We start from the raw sequence: 20,690 nt of genomic DNA, 5'->3' as shown, positions 1-20,690 counted from the left end.
TTTTTTTTCCCTAGAAAATTTTATGCTTCTAGCTTTATTTAAGACTATTGTTTGAGAACTGTTTTTTTCCACAGCTACCAAAGCTTTATAGCTTCATCAAACTCCAGTCAGGATCATACTTACACTTTTCCCGAGGCTTGCAGGACCCAAGGTGATAGTGTTCCAGGGCGCCCTCCTCCTCATTATTTGGAGCCCTGATTTTTCAGAGCCCCTCAACTAGAACCTTGTGCACCTGTGCATAAGTTCAGCTCTGCCTCCAGTTTTAAGCTAGCAGCATTACCTTTGTTGCCATAATGAATAATTTTTAGTGGTATCTTCTAAATATCTTTCATACACTATTACCTCATTCCATGTAGCATCTGCATGATAGTATATTCCTCCAAAAGTCTGGTAGTTTCTAACCCTCAGTAGCAGCAGTAGCCTGAGAAAAAGCATTTCTTAAATAACGTGCCCTAAAGACAGTAATAACACTCTGGTCCATGGGTTGCAGGAGTGAGGTATTAGTGACAATGAACATGTTAATGGAATGGCCATTGCAAATCAAGAAGACCGAGTGTACATGGAAGTTTATAAAAAGAACAGTGAAGCAGCTTTTAGAAGCTAACTGTAGACTTGCATATACAAATATCATTGGCAAAAGAAGTGAGTTTGAAAACAAAATTCACTTTTGGGTTAATGGCACTGTCTCAAGAAAGCACTGATTCACTTGGATAAGTAGTATTTGGTGAAACTGTCTTTTTCAAGGATTAAAAAAAAAAAAAAAAAACTTCATGGTGTACTCACATGACTGGCAGTACTGGAAAGGAAGAAATCATATCAAAAGTTGTTCCTGGGAAATAAGGAATCGGGTTTCTGAAGAGAATACAGAGGGAAATTTAAGAAAACTAAACTACACATAAGAATAGTTAAACTAGTAAAAGTACAAAAATCATGGGAGGACTGAGGTAAGAAGATAGAAGGCTATTGTAAAAGCTTAGAAATGGAGGAAATAGTACTGGAAAAGTAATCAGAAATAAAGATATTCTGGATGTTTGAAGTAATTACCTTAAAAGATTGTTACATGTGATACATTGACTGAACAGTGGTAGAAAATAAGAAAGAACAAAGAGTATTCATATCAGTAGAAAAAGCAATCAGAATAATTTTGTGAAAATGCAGCTGAAGTATGAAATTCAATCAGAAATGCTTAGATAAAGAGGTATGAAAGTTTTGTGCTTCTAACAGCTTGTTACTGTGATTATATTGTATAATTTTGAAGGGCTTGGTCAAATTCCAAATGATAGGAGTAGAACGTCTTTGTAACCATGTTTTTATTATAAAACTATATCAGAACTATGGAGGAAATTTTGCAAATGAGTGTTCTAGGTAATAGTTGTTGTACTTGAAGAGGCTAGATTTCTCTAAATTTGTTAGAGAAACTTGAACAGTTCCAGATCTTTACTTCAGACAGTTGAGAAATCATGAGAATACAACAAGGACACCCATATTTAAGCTTTGTAAATCTGAAAAAGGTATATGATAAGAAAACCTGTTCAAAACATGTGATATAAATGGAACAGTATACAGAGCAACAGATTACTTGTACTTAAGTTGTAAGTGAGCAGTTAAAAATGAAGGAATATGGTTTTGTAAGATCAGATATAAGGTGAGGGTACATGCTACATTCATTGTTATCTGTATGAATTGCAAAATGAACTTAAACGTGATATCGAAATTGGAGATGTCACTCATCAACTTAATTCAGATGTTATACTTTGAAATAAACCCACTACAACTCTTCAGGTATCCTTTTAAGGCAACTATAATCTGGAGGGGAGGATTGAGATTTATTCCAAAAAGGAATAAAAAAAAATTGCAATGATCTGAAATTTGCTATTTGACTACAAAGCTCAACAATACAAAATGGAACAAAACATAGATGCATTTTAAAAGGTACCCTTGTTTGCTTGTTACGGTATTTTAATATAAAGTAACTGTTTATAGCACGTAATTAATTTCGTAAATAAAATAATTCAATTGGTATTAATTTTAATGTTCAAAGAATGAAAACAGAAAGATTACCAAAACAAGCTTTAAAGTACAAGCCAATAGGGAAAATATCGTCCTCTTAAAAGATTCAACGATGACTTCTAAGGTCGGAACAGGTCACTCTAGGCCTAAATCCTTGATAGGCATGATGATGATTAATTTAAATAATGAAGTGAAATTTCAAGTAAAATACATTGAAGCCTCCTCAAAATTTACTCGTTTGTAGTACAACTTGAAAATCATAGCACTACATTCCTTTCAAGTAGTTTTTATCTTTGATTTTATTTTTCCTTCAGTATACAAATTTTTGTCCTTACTCTAATGAAATTCACCAAAGAGAGAACTATTTTTGCATGAAGCAGTGTCAAAATAAATTCAGCAATGACTTTCATATTCTCAAAAAGAATGTTTTCATTATGAAAATTGCTGGAAAGAAAAAAAAACTTGACATTTTGATAACAGAAATAAATCCATATATATGACTTAAAAGTTATCAGTTATTCTTAAAATATATAACTGCAACAGTTATATATTTTAGGAATGTTACATGAAATCATTTCATCTTGGAAACCGAAAAACATTTTGGCGTCGTATAAGCATGTCTAGGAACGCAGGGAGAGGTTTTGTGCAAATGGACTGTCCCTTATAAAACGAGATGGATAAAATAACGTACAGGGAGCAACATGGGAAATATGATTTCTTCGTATCGAACCTTGGAGCAAATAAAAATTAAGTTATTTAGGCCCAATTTTTAGTGAAGATGGAAAATTAAATTTGGAAAAATAATACGTATGACTTTTTGCAATTGTTTTTGCACTATTAGTTTCGGTTTCGTAACTACATACTGTTGGTAGTGGCCACATATGTTTTTTTTTTTAAGAGATCTTGATTGAAGTGTACTTACCAGAGACCTAATATTTGTAATAATTTCAGCGGTATTGATTTTTCTGAATTCGTAAATATACAATGATGCCGTTCTTTAGTGAATCAGACATTTTCCCTTGCTAACGACTGAGCAGCAACCATTGAGCTTCTGCTCGCGTATGTTGAACAAGGCACATGCGCAGAGAAGAGATGATGAGATGGACATCTTTACAGCTGGATTTGGAGCGCTTCCGTAACCAAATAGCACACTCATAAAGAGAAAATTGGAACGAGAGGATTTCGTTCATTGTTCGCGCGTTGGACTTTAAAACTGGAATACCTAACTGTATCTTCGAATATTAGTTTTCAAACAAAAGTTAATCCTATCCTGTGGCTGACGGATTAATAGTGTGATTTAAACGAAAAGTTCTAGAAAAGAGACACTCAATAAACTTCTGTTTCAACTTTCGAAAGAGAAAAAAAAATTACATCTCATAAACAGCCTTACACCATCGATCTGTAAGACTACTGATGGTTAATATTAATGATATTTATTAACTTGATATTAATTTAATAGTTCATTAATTGGCAGTATATGTATGATTGCTCTTCTCTGATATGAAACTATATTTCGTAATCAGAAGCCCTTGTCTCCAAATAGTTGTATATTTATCAGATTGAATGTTATTTTGAATATGCATTTTTGTGTAGTCTGAGCATATATTTTAATTTGGTCGTGAGTCATTTATTTCTGGATTCTAAAAGAATTAATTTTAAAGTTATCGGCAAAGGTTGGTCGATTGGTAGAGCCTCTGCTACTAATGGCTCAGTTAAGTAAGTTGGAGTGTGGTTAGTTGTTGGAAGGAGACCAATCGTTCGATGCTGTTGGCACACTCTCCCTCGATGAGTCTTTGGACTCCCTGGAGGTGTCAAATAATAATAATACCAGTCAGAAATTGACCTTTGTGATTTTTCTCTGTCACTCACAACAGATGATAAATTGAAGTATTTGACAGGATTGTATCAAATGTAATCCTTACTGGTATAAGTGGGAAGCATTGCAATGTCCGATTCTTCTACATGGAATAAGTCAGCCAAAATACTAATTTAACAGTATACAAAATGGTCCTTGAGTTAAAACTTAAAAATAAATAAATAATAAGTGATGGGGAAAAAATAGCTTAACTAATTTTTTACTTCTGGATTTGAAAGTTGAGTTGACCAATGATAACACATTTGTTATCATTGTCAATATAATAGCAAGCTTAATTTGTTTAGGGAAATAAATTTTTTTTTGTTAAGTTCATTGTCTTTTAAACCTTGTAGCTTAGTGATTTAAAACAAAAATAATGTGCGGTTTCCAAAAACTAAACTAGAAAGGTCAATAATATTTTAATGAAAACATACCTTGGGAATATACTGAAGGTAAAACCCTTCATGTTTCTAGTTGTTCAGTTTACTGTTTCTCAGTTTTAATTTATACTTATTCTTTTTACATTGGTGACTGAGATTCTTTTATAAAAGAATGTCTTAATAAGATAAAAAAATCTTAATTATGCTGATGTTATCTTTGAAAAAAATTATACTAAGAAGACTTAGAAATCATCACAAACAAACATAATTTTAAATGATATGAAAGATGAAGTAAATGAATATCAAGGTTTCCCTGATGAAATAATGATGTAGGCATTCACTTTGACATGGTTATGCAACAATGAATTATCTTGAGTACCATCACTCCAGTATAACAAAGTGGAAGCTATTGTAATGAAATCAAAAGAATTGCAATAGGGAAGACGTCACAAGTTCATAATCAAAAAAATTTGTAAAGAAAATGATGTTAGAAAAATGTTACAAAAAAAAAAAAACTCAAGTTGGGTTCCATTTTATCTTTATACAGATCTGAATCCTGGACAGCGAATAAAGGAGAATCTTGGCCTTTGAGATGCAGTGTTGAAAGAAAAAAAAAATCTTAGCTCTTTTGGATAGAGTTTAGACAAATCTGAATATCTTAAATGAAATCACCATTAAAAATAACCTGAAAAGATGATAATTTAAAGATGACCATGCAAGACAAAATAGAAATTATGGGCTGTCTGTTAAGACAAATGGCATGAACATGTAAAATCTCAGGAATATGATAGCGATACAATGTTTTAATCAGAGATAGAACCACATGGTATTCTCTCAGCCAAAAAATTTCAAATTCTCAAATATAAGATTGACAATGAGGAATATATATTAAGTGTGTGTGTGTGTGTGTGTGTGTGTAAATAAATATTTACTTGTATTATTTGTTCATTGAATTACTTAATACAATTTATTTAGACAGTTTCCTACATTTTGAGTATAGAGAGTTCCTAAAATAGTTGAGACTAAGGATAGTACAATTAAGCTTTTGTACTGTCCTTAAATAATCACTGATATTTTAAGCAGTTCTATGTGATAAATTGGTATTTAACCATGGGATTCTATGACTAATATACACTGCAGTCTGATATAATATCAATATTCAGTAATCCTCTAAGATAAATAGCCAAAAATGGTAACATGGCATACTCCAGGCAAAGAAAGTGGTGGTGATGATGATTTATTTTTAACCTGTGATAATAGCCAGTTGATTTTATAAATAAGTATAAATCGTTTAGCTTTTTTTGAAATGTGCCAATCTGCTGTTCTTATGTTAGTAAGACTGGCTTGAAAGGAGAAGAAAAGATGACAGGAAGTGATCCTAAGTGAAGAGATGGAGCAAGGAGGATGGTTAAAAAAAATTCTGAGGGATACATACTAGTAATCCTAGTTCTGATTGGAGCTCACCAACTGCCTTTGAATGTGAATGTTTGTTTATTCAAGGAAAATTTGAAAATCTTATTGTCTAAATTTCAACAGTAATAAACAAGCATCCTATATGCAAAATCTCGGAAATTCTCATGCTAAATCCTATTAAATAATACAAATATATTTACGTACCACATTTAAATCAGTACATATTTTTAATCATATATAGCATTTTGATCCTTGGCATGGACACAATGAGATTGAAATAATCACTGTTTACATGCAGCCATAGTCATTGAATATGAATGTTTATTTCAATATAATAAACATTTTATTATATTAAATCAATAAAATGTTTTATTATATGGTATGGCACAAAAAAAAAAAAAACAGTACTGAACTTTGACATCCCCGTCAGTACACGTGCTATGAGATATGCTGTTCAACTGTATGCACATTAATAGAAGAGCATGTGTAAAGTCTATATACCATTAAATTTACCTGTAGCAATGGTGTTGATGTTGGAAGAAAAGATATTTTCTTCCAACATTATTTTCGTTAATACTGAGTTGGTAGAGCAAATGGTCCAAGCCGATGACATGTTTGCGAGCAGTTTGTTTGTCGTTTCCATAAGTGTGCCCTAAGCATTAGTGTCATCATTGCCTAAATCAAGAAGTTCTGACATACTGGGAGTGTTCTGCTGCAATGCAAAGGGCATTCAGGATAACCATGAACTGTTAACACATGAGAATCACAGACGTGTTGGAGCATGTTAGTCTCTGAAATGCATTCAGCACCAAACAGTGGTAAAACTTGGGATATTGAGTCACTATAGGGAATCCTTAAGGAACTGGGTGCCTTTTCATAGGTTGTTCAGGTGGGACATTGTTTAACAGCAACAGATTATGCTGCATGGCAAGAATACTGTGCACATGCGCTGGCCATTGTCTATGACGATCTGTCCTTTCTTTATAATGTCTGGTTCTCGAACAAAGTGCATTTCCATCTAAGTGGTCATATAAACAGACAAACCTATAGGTTTCCTGGTGGTTTCTTGGACAAATTCAGGTTTCGAGACGTGAATTTGTTCAAGAGAAACCTCTTCACAGCAAGAATGTGACCATATAAAAAGTTATATGGATTGATGAAGAATAGAAGTAATGAACAATGTTTTTTTTTTGTAGAAATGGAGATGGTAATGTTGTAATATTATTTTAAAGATTTGTTAAACAAAAATGAGAGGCATAGTGAAATAAACTGGAAATAGAATACAAAGATGAGAGATAGAAAAAAATGGATCTTGCAGAGTTATTAAAAGCATTAAGGAAGATGAAGAATGGAAAAGCCTCTGAGATGGATAATTAACTAGCTGAGTTGATCAGTTTCTAAATATTTAAAGACTGAAATAGTTGTGACATCTTTAGACTGAGCTGAGGTGATGGCTGTTAATTGGACACCATGGAGCAATATTGTAATATCTGTTGTAATACTTAAGAGGCTCAAGGAGGAAGTCTAGTAACAATATAGGAATACTACTGTGTTAGAGTGCAAAGATTTATGAAAGAATAACAGCAACAATAATAAGGGTAAAATAAAGATGGTTTAAAAAAAAAAGGATGAACTGCTGATTCGATTTTTCCTGTAAGAAAAATGGAATACACTGAAAATTTGGAAAAAGCCTTTGATTTGTGATTCTGGGGAAAAAAGTTTGGAAAAGACAAGAATAGACAAAGAAAAAAATATTCAATAACTTATTTTAAATGGCATTAAAACAACTAAATTGTTAAACAAAAAAGTTTATTAACTGGCTTATATTATTCTGGATTTCAAACCAGCATCTTCAGAGCACATTCATATTACAGTTAACACGTGACAATTAGTAAGTGAAACAATTCAAATTGTAACAGACAAAAGAGCTAAAATCCTAATTTGTTACTTTCTAATGTTGTAAAAAAAGAAGTATTACAACTATGTAGGTCTTGAGCCCCAAATTTTTGGCAAATTAATGCAACTGTTCTTGTTCAGGTTAGGAGAATGCTTCATAGCCATGCCTGAGTAAAAATAATTTTTCTAACCTGAGGTCTATAAAGCACATTGGTTTTCTTCCATCTAATCCTGTGTGAAGGGGTGTCTAAAATCTGGTCTGCCAGTCCAGACCGGCCATATTATTATTCAGGCCTCCATGGAGTCAAAAGACTCATCGTGGGGGGGTCCTTTCTAAGAAACACAAGTCTATCAAGACTCATTGAGGGAGGTCCCTCCTAGGAAACACAGTCTATCATACCACTTCTTAAACGCATAGACCGTTCTTGCTCTCACCACTCTATCAGGCAATGCATTCCATGGTTCAACTAGGGGGGGGGGGACAAAAAACTTCAGCTGGGAGAAATGTTCATAAAGAAAGAATAAGAGAGGATAGAAGGAAATGGAGAGATCTCATGTACCCGACCTGAACTGATAGTTTCTGTTGAAGCAACTGTTGATATGGTAAAAAAGTGCATTCTTAGCACAGTTAGTAAAATAATGGAACATTGCACCCTTCGATTGGAAAAGACCTGCATTCCATTCTCATTTTCATGAGAGGACTTTTTTCAATTGAAGGTGAGTTAGCCGATCTTGTTAGGAGGTGGCAATTTTTTTCTCTTGAAATTAGAGTTTTTCATCTTGCATACAATTGACCATGAGAACACATGCAAATTACAGACAAATACTGTTGTTGGTGGTAATAGCAGGCACTAGATGGCATTGATGGGTATAATTGGAAGGTAGTAGGGGCGATGTATGTAGCATAGTAGAGTGCCTTCCTGTGATGAGTCCTTGGACTCCTGCCATATAATAATAATAATGGAAATCTTTAAAGCTTATGATGCCTTCTGCTGCTTGTGAAGTGATCACTTATTTAAAAAAAAAAAAAAAAAAAAAGATAGCATCAATACTATTTTCATTAAAAAATTTTCAGTATGAATGTTTGGTTAGGAAGTAAAAATTAGCTTTTCAGAAAATTCAAAAGGTATAATAGCTTAAACTCAAGATTTGTTTTAAAACCTGCAGAGTTCTTCTGCAAGTGAATTGTTACTAAGAAATTACTGTTTTGCACTCCTTGAGAATTTTGTTAACTGAAAGATTGGTTATTTTGTCAGAATTTTCTGCTTTTATTTATTTCAAATTACTATTTAAGGATTTTATATTACAGATCTCAAGAACTTAGACAAACTGAGGGAATTGGGTTAGCAAATAGTGATGTTTATATTAATTGTTATATTTTCAGTAAGTATACTGATCCTCTTAAGCTTCATATTCATTTTTCAAAAGAAAAATATGTTTTAAGCAAGGAAGACAAGTTACTAATAATTTAAACCTAAACAATTATAGATTTCAAGTTGGATATATAAAATATTTAACACTTAAGTTTGAATAGTAGTATGATTCATAATCATTTAATAACATCCAAAAGAGAACTAAATTTCCATTTCTGAATTTTCTAATGCCTTCAATATTGTCTATACAGCATAATTATCATCTTATAACAAAAATATATTTTATAAACTAAAAGATTGAAAAGTCCTGAGATTCTATAAAATTTTGGATACTTTCAGTAGATCTCCATGCATACCTATAGTAGACTGATACACATGGAGATGACATTCAATTTCTCTATCTTACTAGATGTTTTTTTAGCATATCTAGCCTAAGAGAATTGCAAGCATTGCTTACCAATAGTAAGACATCCTTCATGTTCGATACCCAAAATCCTTTTTCTACAACCACAAAAAAGAAATCCAAGGATAAAATCAGGTGAACTAAGTAGCTGTGATGGTACTTCTACCCTCACAATCCATCCAGCTCCTTTGAAAAGGCTTATGGTGGGTTCTCACAATGTAGTAAGAATCATACTGAGAGAGACAGTCGAGTGGCATCTCAAAGTTATGACCTTACAGCATAATGAAAAAATATTCACTGAGTTTCACTTAAAGGATTTTAGAGAAAAGTATTTCTTGCAGTAAATCAAACAGAATATTTCAATTTCTACCAGTAGCACTCATATGTTACTCTTATAAATTAACAGGGGGTTTATTATACATAAGTTACTGGTAAAAAAAAACAAGATCTGAAATACCACTTGAGTTCAGATGATCTAATTAATTTGTGAAACCATCCACCAGACATGAAATATTTTTGGATGGTTTTGCTGGTAGATACTTCACAGGTTAAGAGACATTAAACCTTTCTACTGGTATGTTTCATATAAATCCTTGTGTCAAGGACAGGGCTATTTAAAATATTTCATGTTTTCTCCTACATCCTAATATAGCCAGACCCTTTCTGCCCTAGTGATTCCAATTGGAATCACTAACTGTCTTGGCTTTTGTAGCCCATATTATGTGGTGAATGATTCCAATTGGTAACGTATGTCATAGTTCCATTCTTTTAATATAATAACAGATATGTATTATACGTATAAATCTTACTATATCGGTTTTTATGACTTAGTAGAATAATATGCATATATTGGATTATAGAGTATAAGCTCAGAAGTTGAATATTTGCTACCAGAATATAATGATTCCATATGGAATCAGTCTGTCAGAATTCCTATCCTGAAATGTATTTTTCAGAAAAATACTTGATACTCTTGCTTTATTAGATTTAAAGACAAAATAAATAGAAAAATTTTTTTCAATTGGAAAAAAAAATTCAGATCAGAAAGGGTTAAATGATTGACTGTATATATTTGAAACCTATAACTTTGTTTGACCAAAATACAAACCTTTTGAATGATATCTTATGTCTGATTTATACTGAATATATACTATGTAGAGTATGTATATATTTGTAATCATTTATTTTGTGTGTGTGTGTGTGTGTGTGTATATATATATATATATATATATATATATTTTTTTTTTTTTTTTTTTTTTTTGCAGTATATTGGTTGCTTAGAAGTAAACACTTCAATGAAGAGTCTTGATTTTGACACTAGATCCCAGATTGCTAAGTAAGTTGAGCAAACATTTTTGTGTGTACATGTGCATTTGACAGGAGAAACTAAACCTGTTTTAAATCAGCAATTCTTTAGTTGTTTTTAAGTTGCTCTAAATCATGTAATTTTTAAAATTTTTCAGAAAACTTTTTTAAAATATGCAATTCACGAAGTGAGTGAATTTATAGAAGGTTGCATAGGTTTTGTTGTATTCTTTTAATGAGGTTCAACAAATGCTGCATGTTGGTGAATTTTACCAACTGTTAGACATTGAATGATATTTACATTTTATTGTTTGAATTGTTCACTATTACTTATTGAAGTCTTCTGTGAAGGAAATAACAATACAGGAATTGGAAAATAAGTTTGATGTGACTTAAAGAATAAAAAGAGAGAGAGAAAAATGAACAGTGTTACATATTTTTAAATTTATTAAATTTCAAAGGAGTTTTGGTTACTTTTATTGGCTTCAGTGAATTCTCTGTTAATTTCCATCTTTTTTTTCATTTAACCCATGCAGAATAAACTGCATAAGCCTTAGTTTTCTTCAAATTTCTGGTTATGATTGATTTCTAATTTCATTCAGGTGCACAAACTGTTTCTAATAGCTTAGAATGGTTATTTTCTAGTGATTTTCTGTCATGGCAGAAATTAAAACCATATGTAAGAGACAGTTATCTCCTTGCATGACCTTAAACGTTTTCACTTTCCCAGCTTAACACAAAAATTTAACTTTCTGTTCAATTTTCTGACACAAGCACTGAGGTACCTTCACTTCACATCCTGTGGGGTGGGGGGGGATGTCTAATTACAGTGTATTGATAGAGGACCAATCTTATAATTGATGTGTACTTTCTGTAGATTGCATTGGTAGTTAGTGTTTTGACATTTTATTTTCCAGTTTCTTCAGAAACTGGAAAATAAAATGTCAAAACACGATAGTATCTATTGTTATAGATACTATAACAATCTATTGAATAAATATCTATTGAGTAGTATCTATTGAATAAAATGTCAAAACATGGTAGTATCTATTGTTAAAATTGTTGTGTGACCAGTGACTGGCATTTATGACCTAAGCCACTGACAATCATTGTAAGTGGCCTACTACAAATACAGTGCAAAAATCTACAATGCTACACTCTTTGATAGTTCTGTTAACTGCAGCAGAATCTGTTTTGACTTTCAGTTCATTATGTTTTCAAATTATTGCAATCTGATTGGAACCTTGAAAGAGTATGTACCTATATTAAAAAATAAGTTAACAAGATAACAATGGCACTTTTAAGTTGGAAATTTGCTTGAGTTATAAACACCGGTTGCAAAATTTATATGTCAAGAAATCAGTAGGCATGGTAGAATCAGGGAAATTAGATCTGTTGGAGTGAAAACAACCATCTGTGCAAGTATTCTTCAGGAGAATGAATGTCAAAATTAACTGGATCAAAAGTGCTGTCAGAATGAGGAGATGATTCTATGAGTGAGAAATTGATATTGAATTGTATGTTATTAATTTGAGCCAAACTGACTAGAGGATGTGAATGTAGGCATGATGTGGAGATTGATATGTGTGTTTGCTGATGCTAGAATTATTAGAAACAAGGGACAAGGAATTAATTGCCTTTGAGTACGTTCGGGCCAAAAGTTATAAACAGTAAGGAGATTTGGCTACCAGTGAGAATATGGGAATGGAATGTGAAGGTGTACAGTACAATATTTTCCAAGAAGAGAGAAGGGATGAGGAATGTTACTGATGTTAACAGAGGAATGAATGCTGTAAAAGTGTTAATTCTCTTATCCTGATTAACGTGAGTCATGTTGCCTTGGTGGTGCAAAGTAGAGCATAATGCGATGAAATGTATATACAATAGTTGGGTATTGCTATTGGCTGTTGGAAGAGAGTTCATAAGCAAGTGAATTAAGAAATATATTTATAAATGATTCACAATTAAAGTTATAGGTGTTTTTAAATGTGGGTGCTTAGGTTCTTAGTTAAAAAAGAAAATGAATTCAGAGTTGTTGAGAGATGCTATTTTGTACAGCAAATTATGAAGAGGATTGAGGTCAGAAAGTAATAGAACTTAGATATATTTAGCAATGAGGTGACCATCTTGCCATGAATTGGTATATCAGTAATCCTGAACTTCTGACAGGGAAAGTAGTTAGGCATGTGGAAGTCTCAATTAATAGGGATATAGATTAAACTTATGACAAGGATTTATGACAAACTTAGAAAGCAACTTGGGAAATAGGATTGCCAGCCTGGTTGGCTGGGTGGTCAGCATATCCACTCTCTAACCGGCAAGCTGTAGGTTCTAATTCCATGGTTGGCATCAATGTTTGTGATTGTCTTTAGGTGGGGAGATGGATTTCATTGCCTGGTATGAGATCACTGTCTTACTTGGAGGCTTGAAGTGACTTGTAAAAGTTCCTTGTTTGGTCTCTGGAGCAGGGTTGGTAAATTCCTGTGTAAAAAATTAAATGAAATTACAATGTGTGTATGTATGCGTGCATACATACACACATTTTCTATTTCATTTCATTAAAAATAGAAAAATAAAATCCTTAGTGAAAAGAAAAGAGTGAGAGAATTAAGATAGTGAGTCTGTTGCCATGGTATGACAGTTTTGTTGAGAAGGAGGACCATTATTGTGAATGAGTCAGTATGTATGTTATTATTATTATTATTATTACATAACACCTGCAGGGAGTCCAAAGACTCGTCGGGAGGAATTGTGTGGAGTGAATTTGATGGACAAAAGAACTTATGCAAGGTGGTTGGTTTGCATTTAAATGGATTTGGTGTTCATAGTCTGGAAAGAGTGTTGCTGAATGAAATGACATTGAATCTGCAAATTCAGGAAAACTAGACCTTTTATTGGGGAAGCTATTGAGTGAGTACACAGATACCAGTGAAGTAGCTGAGTGTAAGAATATGCAAAAAATGCCCAAATTAGTACCTCTGGTAACAAACCAGAACAGGATAGTTAGTATAAGGATAGCTGTTGACCTGGGAAGGGGCTATGGAACTTTATGAACACAAATTTCAGGATCATTCAGAGCAAGGGGGAAGAGTCTCTGCCATTAGTTAGTTCCTCTTAGCCAAAAGTTATTGCTATTAGTGAGACATGACTGACGGAAGATGATATAGTTAGTGGGATTGAATGTGAAGTATTTTCAGGCATTGTTGATAACTGCTGAATTGCAACCAAAGAGAGTAGAGTTCAATTGCAGACTAGTGGAAATAACATATTTGAGGCCATCTGGTGTGAGATAGAGGCGAACAGTACAAAATATACAGTTAGTTGCTGCTGTGACTGGAGAATGTGAAGGAATGATGTGGATAGTACGTACCAGTGTGTGTCCGTTCCTCATTCCAATCTATGGAAGCATAATTGGAAGGAGGAAAGGACACTTGGGAAGAAAGAAAATGAAATTTATGCAGTTACTAAGGGATAATCACCTGAGGCAGCATGTGATGGAATGTGGTAGGGGTTTGGGAGTGCTAAATATAGTAATTGCATCAGAGAATTTGTCTATAACCAAGATGACCACATTGCTATAATCAGTAAGAGCGATCATATGGTTTTTGACCTAGGAGGTGGCTAAACATATCGAAGTTTTAGTTAAGAAGGGAGGATATATGTGAAATTGCAGGGCTGGTGAGTATGACACACTTAGGAGATTTCTTGGAGCAGTGCCATGGCATGAAAAACTGCAAGCTCTGGATATCAATAGCACATGGGAGGTGGCAAGGGAGCATTTGGGGGAAGTAATAGACTAGACAGTTAAACAGATAAATACTATCATTAAGCAGGAGCTTTAAAAAAAAAAATAGGCACATAATCAATACAAAGCACAGGAGGGAGGCCAGAAGGGTGACTAGTATGATAAGGAAGGCAAAATCGGAGTATGAGAGGAAATTAGTATTTCAGGCCAAAGGTAATCAAGGGATTCTTTCTGTATGTCACAAATAAAAGGAAGAATGTTTATGGTGGAATAATTTTAATGAATGTTAGTGGTAGGGAAGTAACTGAATCAGATAAAATAGTTGAATTACTAAGTGAACACTTTGCAAGAGATAATGTGGTAACAAGAAAGGCAAGTGCTTGTTTAGATATATAGATAAATGAACTGGAGGCACTTTGGATATTACAGAACTTGGATGTTAATACAGCTATGCGATTATATAGTATACTAGCTCCAGTTTTATGAGAAGGTTCTAGGGAACTGGCAGTGCTTTTTGACTCCTTTTTTTTTAAATTTAAGACTCAGCTCTGAGTTGGTCCCAAGGCGAAAATAGTTGAATTGCATAAAAGAGGCTCCAAAGGTATTGGAGGAGTGGTCAAGAGCAAAATACAGGAATGGGATACTAGATGGGGGACAACATGGTTTTGTGAAGGGTAGGTCATGTCTGAGTAACTTGCTCACCTTCATAATACAGTGACAGCTGAGGTGGATAAAGATAATTGGGTTTATAGTGATACTGCTAGACTTCGCAAATGCTTTTGAAAGGATATCACATGGAATTCTAATTAATAAATTGCAACAAATGGGGATGGATATAAAGTTGAAGCGGAGGAGGTGGTTGATGGAGAGATAACAGATAGTATTAAATAAACAGTATTTAATAAATAATTGTAGAAATATTGTTAGTTTAAGATGGTTACAAAAAGTACGTCAAAAACTATTCAGGACAAAGCCATGTATAATGTAACTAATGGAATTGAATAAGAAGATTTATTGTATGTGCTGCTAGAGACTCTTTGAACTGTTAAGTGATAGGTTTAAGAAAGAAATAGAATATTGTCTTATGAATGTTCCTTGAGAGAGAGTGATATACTAGAGTTCTTAATTAGGCCTGAGATATATGTAAATTGGATAAGATTTGTCAGAGAAGATTGTGAATGGAATTTGATATATATTAAGAATGAGAATTGATCGAGTAGAGTGATACGAGACTAAGTGATAAAATGTTATTAATTAGGTTTCTCAGATAGAAATTTATGGAAAGGATAAATAACTGTATGTAAGAGTGCTAATGCTGTACCAAAATTTCATCGAATGATTAACTCAGTACTTCAAAGTGTATTATATGTATTTTACTTGTAATTAAAATGTTTTGTTTAAGTATAAATGTTGTCTTGCCTATACTTGGATACTACTGCACTTACTCATAAAATATAGTGAACCTCGAAAGGCAGGAAAATTAGACATTATCAGGTCATGACTGCAAGTTTAAAAATTATAAATGACAAGAGTGAATGCTGACTGGATTCTAACTCCTTGGTCTTACATGTTTAGTATATCCTAGGATTCAGGGTGGTGCAGCATTAATAAATAAATTTTCTCTGAATTTGAAAAAGGAGATAGAACCAGTGCTGAGACAAAGAAATAGGCATCTGCCATTTGCATTTCTTTGTCTCACAGAACAACAACTTCACTCTCGTCAGGGACTTGGCCAGTAATAAGTATAGTGAGATAGAAGTTAAAAGATAAATGATATTAAAAAGGTGATTTGAAAGTAATAAGTAGGAATGATTGAAAGAAAGGTACATTAGTGTGATTTATGCTTACAAGAGATAGCAAGGGCCTTAAAACACAAGGGGACGACACAACAAAATGTTGCAGCCAGCAGGATTTGATTTAATAACGAGGAATATATATAAACCATTAAATCAAAGTCAGCAAGTAGTAGGTCAAGACAGGTAAGATAGAAATTTGAAAATTTTGAGCACAGAATTTTGTAACTGATAATTTTGAGTCATTATGGCACTCCCTGCTAGTACTGGGATGGACGATATTGAGTTTTTCAGGACAGTAAATCCCTAATAAGTATTCCTGCAGTTCTCTGGAGAGGACAATGACAATGTATTGGCTTTTTCTCATACATCGAGAAACTGAGAGTATTGGCTAACTGGTCAGACTTCCAGTTGCTGATATTACTCAGGAGTAAATTAGTGGGAAAGGCTAAAACCTTCCTATATGCCTCTCCTATTTTGAAAGAAATGGTTGAATACAGCAAATTCAAGGAGACTTTGATCACACAGTTTTCAAAGCTTAGAAGTATAGGGCCAAATCTTTGGAAATTACAAGGAAGCTCCCAAAAGGACAGGGAAAGTGTGACTGATTATTACAATTGTCTGCTGACCCTGGCCAACAGTCTAAGCATTTCAAGTGAGGATAACTCTCACCTAGACTGGGCAGTTTTCCTTCAATTTAAGCAGGGACTAAGGCCAGGATTAAAAGAGACAGCATACAAGAAGAGAATCACAAACCTTGAGGATTGTTATAAAGCAGTAAGGGAAAAGGAGCAGATGCTTGGAGACGTGTCCAAGCATCTGCTTCCTTAATGTCATTAAGGAAGTTAGTAGTTCAGGGGGATCTAAGTAAGTCAGAGGTAGAGACAAAGAGAGAAAAGGGGATGACCAGAACCAAAAGTAATAATGAAGATCACAAGGCCATTAATTTTAACATGGAATCAGATGGAAGGGAGAGAATTATGTATGATAGGAAGGATCTGATTAACAGAGAGGAAGCATTGTCCATGATTAAACAGGAGGTGACAAAATTACAACAATCTGTAATGGACCGACTGGATGTGGTATTGCAACAGCTGGCTATCACCTCAGTCAGAGCCCAGTGCCTCACTAGCAGAGGAAATAAAAGAAATAGTTAAACAGGAAGTAGAGAAACAGAGCCAGCCCATGCTCAGTAAAATTGATAGCATGATGGCAAAACTAGATCAAATGGCTGAGCAAAATCATAACTTCCACAACTCAGGATAAGAGTATTCAGAGATTATAGGGATCCTCCCACTTGCTTCAAGTGTAATAAGATTGGGCATATTGCAGGAAATTGTTTTTTAAATAGGAGGCCCCATGGAATAACAACAGAGAGGCAAACTTTGGACAAGCGTCCCGTAGTAACACCAATGGAAATAGGAGTTACACAAAGCATAGAAAATCAAAAATGACAGTCAAAGGGGAGATACAAGGATCCCAGTGTAACATGCTGTTGGATACTGGTTCCCAAGCCTTAGTAATTTCAGGAAACTATTTTCAGAAAATAAGATCATGTATATAGAAGGGAATTCGCAATCTCAGGGAACCCATCAAAATATCAAGGGTATCTACTTCCCAAGTGTATGTAAACAAGAAAGCTAGACTGAGATTGTATATGCCAGAATTTGATATGTGGGTTTGGCAGGAATTGCTAGTCCTCTCTAAGTCATCCCACAAATTTCAAATAATATTGGGAATTAACTTCTTAGAGAGGCATAACTTCTCATGCGATTTCTCTCGTAATGAAGTTTGGCTCAGGGGTAGAAAATGCCTAAACAGGGAGAATTATAAGGTGAGTGAAGGTGACAATATAGTCTCACAGATAGATAAGGATTGTGAAGTGGTCAAGTCCACTCAGAAAGAGTCTCAAAATGCTACAATCTCGAAGGTAGAAATTCCACCTGAATCAGGTCAGGATGTGACGAATAAGTTAAAGGATGAAAATAACTCTGAGGAAAGCTTGTAAATGATTGGCCAAAGAACTGTGGAGATAAATTGGATTATACTAACCAATGTAGGAATCAAGCATCTAGACAAGGTGGGCAAGGGGAAACTAACGAAACAAAAGACCCCCCCCCCCCCGGAGAATATGCGGGAATGAACCAAAGAAAGAAAAAAATTTTCTCTCTTATGAAAAATTTTTTTTGAGGGAGGAAGCCTTTGTTAAGTTGGAGTGAACCAGAATATTAAAGAAAATTATGTTTCACTCGGACTTTACATCGTTATCACTCTCTTAAAAGAATTAATGATTTATCAGAAATGTAGAAGCACTTATATAGAAATTTTGCCTTTAGTTTTATATCTTATCTTATTTTGTAATGTGAAATTTCATTATATTTGGTGTATAGCTGCTTAGTCTCAGATACCATGTAAATAACCAACCATTTGCTGGGTGAGAGATAATAACCAAAATGTGAAATGACTGACTTCAGAAACACGTAGTAAGAGTACAGGTACATCTGTTATGTAGCACGATGCCTCTCCCCCCCCCCCCCACCACGATGCTACAAAAGTTATGAGAGGATTCCGCGAGCAGCGCTTAGTGCGTGTGACATAGAGATCGTATGACGTAGATATCAGATGACAAATGAAAAAAGTGGCGTGGCGTTTAAAAGGAGCGGTAACGCTGCATACAGGGCTTTTAGACGTTTTCCTGCTGCTGTATTCTTGTGCCCCCGGAAGTCCGGCTGGTGTGGAGCCTCCACAGGGGTTTCCTTTGTTCAAGGATGTTACGACCAAATGACCAAGGGAACTTACCAGTCGGAAACAAAAGCCCAGCAGATTATGATAGTGGAAAACTACAGAAATCTTCCAATATGATGTATGGAGAAAATTCGTAAAGGGTATCCAGTAAAGTGTGAAGTGAAGCGGTCAACGTAGGTAGATATCTGACGAGATACTGAAGCGGTTAAAGTAGCATACCAGCAAATTGGTAAGGTGAAAACTTTGTCTTTTAACTAATGGAATTGAATAAGAAGATTTATTGTATGTGCTACTAGAGACTCTTTGAACTGTTAAGTGATAGATTTAAGAAAGAAATAGAATATTGTCTCATGAATGTTCCTTGAGAGAGAGTGATATACTAGAGTTCTTAATTAGGCTTGAGATATATGTAAATTGGATAAGATTTGTCAGAGAAGATTGTGAATGGAATTTGATATATATTAAGAATGAGATTTGATCAAGTAGAGTGATACGAGACTAAGTGATAAAATGTTATTAATTAGGTTTCTCAGATAGAAATTTATGGAAAGGATAAATAACTGTATGTAAGAGTGCTAATGCTGTACCAAAATTTCATTGAATGATTAACTCAGTACTTCAAAGTGTATTATATGTATTTTACTTGTAATTAAAATGTTTTTTTTAAGTATAAATGTTGTCTTGCCTGTACTTAGATCCTTCTGCACTTGCTCATAAAATATAGCTAACCTTGAAAGGCAGGAAAATTAGACATTATCAAGTCATGACTGCAAGTTTAAAATTATAAATGACAAGAGTGAATGCTGACTGGATTCTAACTCCTTGGTCTTACATGTTTAGTATATCCTAGGATTCAGGGAATACTTCACATTTTTATATTTTTTTTCAAAAAAAAAATTTAACAAGCAGACAGTTTATGAAGAGGATATATAAACATTTCAATCTGAAACATCTTCAGTGTAACTGAAAATTCAAAAGTTAGAAAAACAACAATGGATTTAAAGAGATATGAGCCACCACATGCTGGTGGCAGGTTGGGGGAGTTATATTACAGTAGATATAAGATTATTATTATTATTCAGGCCTCCATGGAGTCAAAAGACTCATCGAGGGGAGGCCCCCCTCTAAGAAACACAAAGTCTATCATACCACTCCTTAAACTCATTGATCGTTCTCGCTCTCACCACTCCATCAGGCAATGCATTCCAAGGTTCAACCACCCTCCATGCAAAGAAACCACTCCTCACCCTCTTGCTCACAGTTTCCTTTCGTAACTTCCAGGGATGGCCTCTTGTCATCACTCCTTCCTGCTGTTCAACCAAGCAAAAGAGCTCCCCAATGTCAACCCTGTAACCACCTCTCAACAGTTCAAAGTCTCAATCATATCACCTCTCCTCCTTCTATCCACCAAACTCTGCAGTTCACATTCCCTCAGCTCCTCATAACTATCATTGTACAGTCCTGAAACCATCTTTGTTATCTGCCTTTGTACCCTTTCCACAGTTAATTTATCCCCTTCAAATCCTGGCACCAAATCTGAGAACAATAGTCCAAGTGTGGTCTGATCTGGGTCTTATACAACAGAATGATAACTGTTTTATCTCTGCAGGTCAGCATTCTTCTCATTATTGCAGCAATCCTTTGTGTTACCTTCACCACCTTCGCAATATGCCCCTGAATTTCAGGTTTCTATCAATCATCAACCCCAGATCTCTTGTCTCCCCTACTTCCTCCAGTATAGCTCTTACAATAGAGTATGCAGCATCCCATCT

General features: G+C 34.2%; 1 protein-coding gene across 7 annotated transcripts in view; it reads left to right on the top strand.

Annotated features, from left to right (window-relative positions):
• The window catches only part of LOC150099696 (SHC-transforming protein 1-like), a 238,812-nt gene that overhangs the window by 128,549 nt on the left and 89,573 nt on the right, over positions 1-20,690 (top strand). For all 7 annotated transcript variants that reach the window (XM_090404438.1, XM_090404442.1, XM_090404439.1 and 4 more), the window contains exon 3: positions 10,596-10,666. In XM_090404438.1, coding sequence (XP_090260564.1) covers positions 10,596-10,666 — 71 coding nt within the window. The remainder of the gene's footprint in view (positions 1-10,595; positions 10,667-20,690) is intronic.

This window comes from Typopeltis vanoorti, chromosome 14 (genome assembly GCF_054136105.1).
Source record: "Typopeltis vanoorti isolate ZY-2024b chromosome 14, IOZ_Tvanoo_1.0, whole genome shotgun sequence".
Lineage (NCBI taxonomy): Eukaryota > Metazoa > Arthropoda > Arachnida > Uropygi > Thelyphonidae > Typopeltis > Typopeltis vanoorti.
The sequence above is the reverse complement of the archived record's forward strand: the minus strand, read 5'-3'. Positions and strand labels throughout refer to the sequence as shown.